The sequence below is a fragment of the Sinocyclocheilus anshuiensis genome, unplaced genomic scaffold (assembly GCF_001515605.1).
Source record: "Sinocyclocheilus anshuiensis isolate Anshui unplaced genomic scaffold, SAMN03320099.WGS_v1.1 scaffold389, whole genome shotgun sequence".
Classification (NCBI taxonomy): Eukaryota; Metazoa; Chordata; class Actinopteri; order Cypriniformes; family Cyprinidae; genus Sinocyclocheilus; species Sinocyclocheilus anshuiensis.
The window spans coordinates 1,576,968-1,586,844 of NW_015536494.1; the positions used below are offsets into that span (position 1 = coordinate 1,576,968).

Below are 9,877 nucleotides of genomic sequence, written 5' to 3' on the forward strand. Positions count from 1 at the left end.
GCATTGAATTTATTTAATACACGAGTTTCACAATTTGAGTTGAATTACTGAAATAAATGAACTTTTCCACGACATTCTAATTTATTGAGATGCACCTGTACATTGTTCACACGTAAATTGAAATGTTTTTGAAATAGCAATGGCAACTGTCACCGTTTTCCTTAATATAGACACTCCTAGATTAATTTAGTAATCATTTCAATAAAATGTCATCTGGAATAACTGAAAGTACTTGGTGAATACACAGGGAGTGAAGTTGCCCATCCCATCTCATGTGGCCTGTATAACCAAAAAAAAAAAAAAAAAAAAAACACGACAAACAGGTTTGACGTCATGAAAGTGTCCACAAAAGTAAATGAACCGAATACAGACAGGTAGAGGTAAAGCAGGTGCAGTCTCAGACTGGAACAGGTGGGTCCCTAATAAGCTACTTTTTTCTATTTTTAACAGCATATTAGTCCACTTTGATTTGCTTATGTGTTTGGTTTTGGATTTATTATCTTTATAATCTATACTGTAATCTTTTTTTAAAAATTTCTCAGTGACCACAGATCAGACCGTTACCTTATAAATAATCTTGAGTATTTTTCTTCAGGAAAGTGTGACGAGGCCAGACAGAAAAACACACTACAGCCATGGGAGCAGGAGCCTTGACATGTTTGATGTTTGTAGTTATTGCTCTGAATGCAATCGCTGCTGTAAGTCTGAAACGGAATAATACAAAGATTATGTTTCTGTTGTAAAGACCTGGCTTCACAGACAGGGCTTAGACTAAACTAGGATTAGGCCATAGTTCAATTAGGACATTTAAGTAATGTTTATGAATGTTATTTAGAAGAAAAAAAAACATTACTGGTGTGCATCTTGAGACAAAACAAGGGCACTGACATATGTGACCCTGGACCACAAAACCAGTCATAAGGGTACATTTTTTGAAATTGAGATTTAAACATCATCTGAAAGCTAAATAAATCATATTTCCATTGATGTATGGTTTGTTAGGATAGGACAATATTTGGCAGAGATACAACTATTTGAACATCTGGAATCTGAGGGTGCAAAAAAATCAAAATATTGAGAAAATCGCCTTTAAAGTTGCCCAAATGAAGTTCTTAGCAAAGCATATTACTAATCAAAAATTAAGTTTTAATATATTTACGGTAGGAAATTTACAAAATATCTTCATGGAACATGATCTTTACTTAATATCCTAATTATTTTTGGCATAAAAGAAAAATCGATCATTTTGACCCATACAATGTATTTTATTATTGCTAAAAATATACTCCAGCGACTTAAGACTGGTTTTGTGGTCCAGGGTCACATATTTTAAGATCAATCAGTGCACGTTTCTTTCAGCTGAAACAGCTCAGATTTATATTTTAGTCTGGGACTAGGCTTAAGCCTTGTCTGTGAAACAAGGGGGAAATGTCATATTTTCTATATTACACTATAAAAATTGTTGTTTCAACTTAAAAATGTAAGTGTTTGTGTTTAATCAACTCGAATATCCAAGTTGTCACTTAGTACTTTTTTTAATGTATTTTCCCCTTCAGGCTGCAGGACTGGCATTATTCGCAGTGGCCATTTGGGTAGCAGCAGACGGGTATAAACTTTACCCCATATCTGGTGTGTCAGGGAAAGATGATATCTTTGCTGCAGCCTGGATTGCCATTTTTACAGGCTTTGCCTTCTTCCTCACATGCATCTTTGGCATCTTTGCTGCCCTGAAAAGAAGCCGTGGATTCATGATGGTGGTAGGTTTTCATAGAAGACAGCAATCCTAATATCTTCCATAATTACATTAATCACAATTATTCAGTGAGACAATTGAAATGTCGAAATGAATTTTAACTGATTATCTTTAACTGTCATCCTTCCTCAGTACCTTATCATAATGTTCATCATCTTTCTGTTTGAATGCGCATCCGCCATCACAGCAGCGACCAACCGGGATTATGTGAGTACAGTCACCAGCCACTCTGTACTGTATTCCTGCTCTCTCTTCCTAAAGTTTTCTGTTGTTTCTACTCTATCCTGTAAATTACAGTCTAAAATGTCATAATCATATGTAATGGAACAACAGCAGACTTATAATGGAGATAAAGTTAGCCCTTTCTTCATTTTTAAAATCCTCTTTCCTTTATTATAGCTGGTTGGGAACAGTAACTTTGTAAAGAAACAGATGCTGCAATACTATGCGGACAGCAGCACACAAGGAAAGCAGATTACACAGACATGGAACAGAGTGATGGAACAGGTACACAGAACACCAATGATGACCTCTTGGCTTTTAACAAACACAACTGCCTTACACCTGTCCAAGGATCATGGTTAAAAAAAAACACACACACACACACTTAGATAATATTAGGAAAGAAAAACCTTAATTTTCAGCTCAGACCTGATACAACATGCCTTTCTGTTGCCTTGTGAGAGTGGACAAACCAGTTTGTCCTCACATAAACCGCTGAGAATAACTGTTGCAACAGATTGATCATATATCTTCTTGATGGGTTGCTGGCTTCATATAAATAGTAAGGCTTGAGATATACTGAATTTCAGTGATTTTACCACAAGTAATGGATGCAGAGGGAATCAAGGTTGTTTTTAACCACCATATCCATGGTAAAAATCGCTCCTTATTGCCTCAAGAAACAAAATGAATAATAATAAAAAAACTTTTTTTATTTTTTTTTTGAATTCGAACTTAAATGGAAACAGCGAGGGGAAATCTATCACCCTCACACAAAATTCTAGATTTATGTTGTCGATTAATTTACTGGATTCCAGCCGTGAAAACTCGTCAAACAACAGTAAATGTCACCACATATTTATTCTTCGAATTTTATGCTTACGAACACTCAAAAAAAAATGCTGGGTTGTTCCAACCCAACTTTGGGTGAGATATGGACTAACCCAGCTGCTGGGTAAATTTTTAAATAAAAATTTTAACCCAAAAGTTGGGTTAGTCCATATTTGACCCAAAGTTGGGTTGAAACAACCCAGCATTTTATTTTAGAGTGAAGCAGCACAGTTTGATGGATTTATATAGAATTCTGCATCTGATATTCAATTGTGGTTGCCACGCGACAACAACTTGATGGATTCATATAGAATTCTGCAAGTAAAGTGCATTTTTGTTTTCCAAGCAACCCAACTTGATTGATTAATATATATCCCAGTCTAAAAAATGCTGGGTTGTTTCAACCCACCTTTGGGCCAAATATGGAATTAACCCAGCTGTTGGGTTACATTTTTTAAATAAATGTTTAACCCAAAAGTTGGTTAGTCCATATTTGACCCAAAATTGGGTTGAAACAACCCAGCATTTTTTAGAGTGTAGAATTCAGCTGATGTACATTTTTCTCTTGATTGTACTGAGATTGATTAATCCCACCTTCTCCTCCATCAGGTCGAGTGCTGTGGAGCAGATGGTCCTGCAGACTGGTTTCAGTATAACTCCACCTTTAAACAGACATTCAATTCTACATATATCTGGCCCCTCAGCTGCTGCAAGAGACTGAGTACCTTTGAGGTGGAAGATAAAGAAGGCTGTAAGGTTGGCATCACCATATTCTCAAAGGTAACGATTAAGTCTCGTAACATGTCACCTGATATACAGAAGACAACAGACAGCAACAAACTAATGCAGTAAAACTGCATTACCTGCAGGAAATAAAGCAGTTGGTTGTCAGACAGTGGTTCTCAACTGGTGTCACAACACAAAGTGGTCTGTTCTGATTGAGATCATTTGAATGCAAATAATTTAAATTCAAATAATTGCAACTAATTCTGATAGTAAAATAAACAGGCATATATTAATTTTTCTCATTCACATAAATAATTCTGCATGATGTTGGGCCTATTCAGGTCAGGGCCAGATTGATACATTTATTTCTTTTCTTTTTTTTTTTTAAAGATATTTTTCTCTATGAAGATTTACTACTGGTGCACAAATTATAAAATTGTTTCCTGAGAACCACTGTGCAGTGATACAACTTTATATATGATTCAATTTAGATGCGTCACTTTACATGTTACTTCATGGTGCTTCTATGTCAATTTTTTGTTGTATTGTTTTGATACTTCAGGGTTGCTTCCAGTACATTGAATCTGTGTTAAGCCGTTACACCTGGGCTGTGAGCTGGTACGGTTTCTCCGTTCTCATATTAGTGGTAAGTAATATAATCTAAATGTTTTCTAAATTACCTGCTTCAAACTGCTTTAAAAGCTTGCAATAAAAAATGTTATAAAAAAAACCCTGTCACACCACAAAATGCTGAAAATCTGAATTTATGCAAAAATCAAAGATGTAGTGTGATGCATGTGTAAATACACCAACAACCAAAAATAGCACAGAGGGAATGCAAGAATGTGTCCTGATTGCAAAATGTTTTGCTGTGGACTGTACTAGGGACACTAATGTTCAATGATATGAAAATAAAACAATATGTTGATTTTAAAGCTAATTTTTATATGTATTTATATTAATATTGTTGTTTTTTATATTGTTTTTATAAGTATTAAAATGTTTCTATGAACTAGAGAAATTACAGTTCTATTATATAAGAACAATTCAATTGCACATCACTAGATATTCACTATTCTGATGCACTTCTGTCCTACAGTTTCTCACATTAGTGATTGCCATGATCTACTATATGCAGCTGGAATAACTACGGACTCCGCATGATACATCTGCCAGCTGCACAGATGCTTCCACTCTTGTGGTCACAGAATACTACAGATGATTGATTGCACATGGATAATTGATATGATAAGTTTCATGAATTCTTGTATAATTTATCATACATTCGGATTTCATGACGTCCTATAATTTGACCTCCATCTAGCAAAAAGGGAAAGTTCCAGGTTCAATACAAGTTAATCTTAAAAAAAAAAAAAAAAACATTTATGGAATAATGAAGTGCAATAATGCTCAAAGTTATAAACTTGAGAAAGAACTAGTGAGCAGTGAGCACCATCTCATTATGTTGGGGAAAAAAGTTATTTGTAAGCTACCTAATTAACATGCCCAAGTAACTAATTCAAACATAGCCTTCATTTAACGTTTTATTGGATACGTTTTTTTTCTGGGGTCATTTTAAACTTTTATTTACAATATTGATCAAATAGGTTCTTCAAGTGATTGTATGCATTTGTCTTTATGCCACAGTCTACGCTTGTATTTCTTACATGAATATTTAATATAAAAATTGCTTTAAAATGCCTAAATACCAATGAATAGGACATTTGTTTTGTAAGATTCTTTGCTGCACATCTGTTTTTATAACTTACTTGACAAATGTTTCTGTTTATCAAATAAACATTTGACTGTGCTGATGATGTGTCATCATGTGTCATTGACTGACCGCAGATGGAAAAAGGCGAGCGATCGCAGCAAAATCTGTGGCTGAGGCTGTATGCAGGTACATGCCCTGGGGAATAAACAATATTTAAGAAAGCAAGAACAAAAAGACAACAAAAGCCTGGCAGCTCTACACTCCCTGAACCACCCAAACCGTTACTGCTCAGGATAATTATCTAATGCCAATAGTTTGTCCATGTATCAGCAGAGAACAGAGGAGGGCATGTTAGCTTGCGTATGTCAGCTTTAATTTATACTCAACTGGGTGTCGCCTGATACTCAGAAACAGACTGGTTTTGCAGGATGCCCAGCCAGGAAAGACCTCAACTTCTCTCATGCTCCCATCTCGGAGGGTGGAGACTGCAGCGCTGCAAGCCCTGTGAATTAAAATCATCTCAAAATAAAACAAAACCAAGAAACAACACTTTTTTAATAGCAAATGCAAACATTCAGCCAGGTTTGCCTCATCAACAGGAAGGTTATTTAGTCTCATGGTTAAATGCCATCACAATGTTACTTATCAAGGTTAATTTTAAAACTTTTTTTTAGAACTTTTAAAACTTCCTGCATTCTGATTTTCTGTAATACTTACTTATACTTAAAGAACACCCATCATTAGGCTACCTCGTCTGACCTGTGTACAAAAATATGTTCAAAAATAATCACCAAACTACAGGTTTCGTCACTGACAGTGTCCAAGATTTTAATTCACATATTTGAAAATATTACAAAATAGGATGAACTGCCTTTCGCCAAGTGCTAAAGGCTGAAGGGGAGATTGTTGGACATGTATATACCCTCAAAGCCACATGCATGACCTTTCTCACTGGAACGTACACGCTCACAGGTGTGCTGACATACATAGGTAGCATTAATATTTAGTGTTTTTTAAGGAACGTATCCCCTTGGTTATTCACTGCATAGATATGATTTAAAACAACAGAGATAACAGACATGCAAACACACAGTGTCACATTCTCACTCATACACACTCTTTTTCTCATTTAGAATTTACTAGTGTGGAAAACTGTAAATAGGGGTAACTGGGCTTAGGACAGGGTTTTTATCTAGCTCTTCAATATTTGTTTTCATAACGAAGGATTATTTAAAAAGATGATCAATTATTTAAGAGAAGGCACCAATTATTAAACAAATCTTAAAGAGATTCCATCGCTGGTCAATTTTAGAAGAATATCCAGGACATTTTTAATGACCTGAAAGGTACTATAGTACTAAGTAATAAACACTGGAACATAGGTATCTGCAGTATCTGATAAAAACGGCTTTTAAATTTATAAGATCTTCTAAGACAAGTGTTGTATGCATTGAAGGAATTTTCAGGGTTTTGTGGTGAATAGTACCAATTATTCAATTCCTCCTTCACAGAAACCCATGGATGTCTGGAAGTGACACATTGTGAAATGACCTACCTGAAATACTTGCTTTGGATTAGAATGCCAATATTGATACACAAATTATCTGACACATTATTTGACAGTGAGCAGAAAGCAGTACCTCACAGAAGTATGCGCTCTTAATTACACACCCTCTCAAAAAATCTGCAATTACTGTTCCTTTTTATGTGCTTAACATCAGACACTCTGCGCAAGACACATTCATTCACACACAAATTCACACACAGACTTTAAAGAAATTAAAACAAAAAAACTCAAAGTCCTAATCTTCACATTCTTTGAAACAAATTCAAGAAAGGCAAAATAAAACTATTTCACAATAACTCATTCCATTGAAAACTTACAATAACTTAGAAAAAAAAAACTATTAAAATGGAAATAATATCCCACTGTTGCTAAAAATTGAAGATAACAAAAACTAGCCATACTCATAAAGTTTCATATAACCACCAGCATCTCTTGAGGTTATTTATATCGTACTTTGTGGAGGAAGAGAGACATATCAAGCTTGTGCCCCTGTACAGCATGACTTAGTGTCAATAAGAACCTTAAATCAAACAAAACCCAAAGCAGAAAAACAAAAATTAGCCACTGAGCAACATCCTGTCAGAGTAATAGCAGCTATGTACCTCTCTGACTCCCTCTGCTGGACAGCACAGTGTGTTCTGGAATGTTTTCATATCTAAGCCACTTTATGGTTCACTTCTTTGATCCTTACTGCTTCATGTCTTATTCTCGTACACTTTTTCCACTCCAATACACACACTAATAGCAGGACAGCAATGGGGTCTTTCTGAGACAGAAACACTAGTAAAGACATACCCCACTTAACTTTGTTTCTGTACATTCGGTCTCCCCTTGGGGAGGTTAACACAATTAGTTTCACAACGTGTTAACTTGTACAGGAAACATAAAAGTCTAGTGCTTACACCGGTCTACATCATATCATCTAAAGACACAGGATTTTTTGTGGCAGTTGTGCTCTTTAGCAGTAACTACGGGTCTGGCCTTCAGTCCGGATGGTCCAGTTGGGGCCCGGCAGGCTTCCCTGCCGGTTTAAGCCTCTCTGGTTTCGTAACCCCGGAGGTCGGAGAGAAGGATCCAGGACAATATCTCGTCGTGGTGTGTTGGGATACTGGGGAAGCACTGGCCCTGACTGGTACGGGTACTGGTTATATTGGTTGGCCACATTCTGGGGCCCATATCCTCTTGTCGATCCAAGCGCTAAGTTGGAGAAGGCCACTGTAGGTGGAGTGCATGTGTGGGAAGAGTCTGGGAGGCCTTGTGGGCCCCAATTGGGGTATGGGGGGTCCTGATAATATGGTCTTGGGGGATAAGGATTAGGGGTTGTGCTTTCTCCCTGGGCACCTGGGATAAAGTCTTGGCTTCTGTAAAACTTAAGTACTTGGTCGCCAGATGGCATGACGTCAAAAGCTTGTCTATATTGGCCTCCGGCAGATCTCCGCAAGGGGTCTTGACGTTGGAAAGGTCCTGATCCCTCTCTAGGTGGCACCTGACCTTCAATGTGCCCTCGAGAGGGTCCTGGAGTGTAGATATTGTATGCAGGTGGAGGCTGCTGCTGCTGGCTAGGGTAGGGATTTGGAGGGTGCTCGATGTGCGGAGAAGAGGACAAAGAAGACAGCACAGAAGGACCCTCCCTTTCATCCTCTGCAAGCTTTTCAATTAGCAAGGAGGCAATTTCCTTCCCAGTCAAGACTTGAGCAGGCTCTGAGCTCGTACTTTGGGGATCTGAGCGACTGCGGAAATGCATGGCATTGAAGGCAGGCGCTGCTATATTGATCACTTTGGAATCTGAGGACACATCATTCTGGGCAGGGTTGTCAAAGCTAGCTGTGGGACTTTCTTGCTCTGAATGCTTCTGTTTGTCATCCGGTGGTGACTTGGAAGGTGATTCCAGCATCTCAGATGCTTGATGATCATTTTCGTCAAGGTCTGTGGTAGCCCAGCCCTTTGAATTAACCCCTGATCCTGGTGGGTTTGGGAAAGGGTAGTTGACGTAGATGTGCTCAGGCTGATCTTTTGTGATTCCTTGCACCGGTGAGGCCTGAGACGGCTTTGAAACAGCATGCTGATGCTGATTCAGTGGCGAGTCTTCCGGTCTGGAAGCCTCGAAGTACCGGTAACACACCTTCCCATTTTCAAAGTAGGGGTGAAGCTGGGAGGCAGTGTGGTCTGCTGAAGGGGAACGCTGGGGGCGAATCAAGCTACGTTGGTGCACAGACAGAGGCACCATGCCAACAGAGGAACCCACTCCAACAGATGCGGATATAGGATGCACTTCACTGTGGGACAACCTGACAGATGATGATGTCTGACGCTGGGGACGGGGGTGAGGAGGATGTCCTGATGATCCATCCTGAGAGCGATGGTGAGAATGAGAATGAGAAAATGAGAAAGAATGAGAGTGTGCTGCGGCCCAAGCTCGTGTGGCCTCAGATGACCACAGCTGGGGAGTCCTACAGCCCCCAGGTCCTTGGGGGTTGTAGGGAGGAGGGTAACCCCTGAAAATAGGCCTTTGATTGGCTGGATCAGTAAGACGAAGGTTTCCTTCCAGATCCAGCTTCATATTTTGATAGCTGTGGCGTGCATAGCTGGGTGGCACTTGTGGATGCTCAGGTGCACCAATTTCGTAGTAGAAGTTCTCCATCTTGGGAGGGTCTTCAGAGGAGGGGACAACTGGTCTGATTGGTGTGGACTGGGCCTGTTGCTGTTGTTGGGGAAGGTGTGCAACCTGGGCAGCTTGGTTGGCCATCCTGGCTGCATGATAGCGAGACAGCATGTCAGAGGTACTGTTGATACACTCAGAGAAAACTCTGGAAAGTGGTGTGTTCCCTTGCGGTGGACCTGCCAAACGTCGAATGCGACTGGCATCCAAGGAGCGACGCATGTAATCATGCCGGTCAGTCTGAGAGAGTGGAGCCCTCAAGGGAGCAAGATCAGGGGGCTTGGGTGGCACTTTTGGGCGAATGGTCTGGAAGGCTCGTACCTGGGCCAGTGGAGAGCTCTCTGATTTAGAATGCAGAAGCTGAGTGTGTGGTTGGGCTGCAGGCTTGGACTGGCTGCTGGATTT

At 39.2% G+C, this 9,877-nt stretch overlaps 2 protein-coding genes across 2 annotated transcripts in view; one reads left to right on the plus strand and one right to left on the minus strand.

Moving 5' to 3' along the window:
- The first annotated feature begins 346 nt into the window (after window positions 1-346).
- On the plus strand, window positions 347-5,346 carry upk1a (uroplakin 1a). Its single transcript, XM_016483593.1, has 8 exons — window positions 347-411; window positions 596-698; window positions 1,557-1,757; window positions 1,886-1,960; window positions 2,153-2,260; window positions 3,416-3,586; window positions 4,095-4,178; window positions 4,632-5,346. The coding sequence occupies exons 2-8, from the start codon at window positions 636-638 to the stop codon at window positions 4,677-4,679; spliced, it is 750 nt and encodes a 249-aa protein (XP_016339079.1). The 5' UTR covers window positions 347-411; window positions 596-635; the 3' UTR covers window positions 4,680-5,346.
- A 711-nt stretch (window positions 5,347-6,057) lies between these two features.
- Window positions 6,058-9,877, minus strand: part of LOC107686565 (rho GTPase-activating protein 33-like) — a 65,697-nt gene continuing 61,877 nt past the window's right edge. The window contains exon 25 of the mRNA XM_016483617.1: window positions 6,058-9,877. This exon is cut by the window's right edge and continues 24 nt beyond it. Within this exon, the coding sequence (XP_016339103.1) occupies window positions 7,772-9,877 (2,106 nt within the window). The 3' untranslated portion in view covers window positions 6,058-7,771.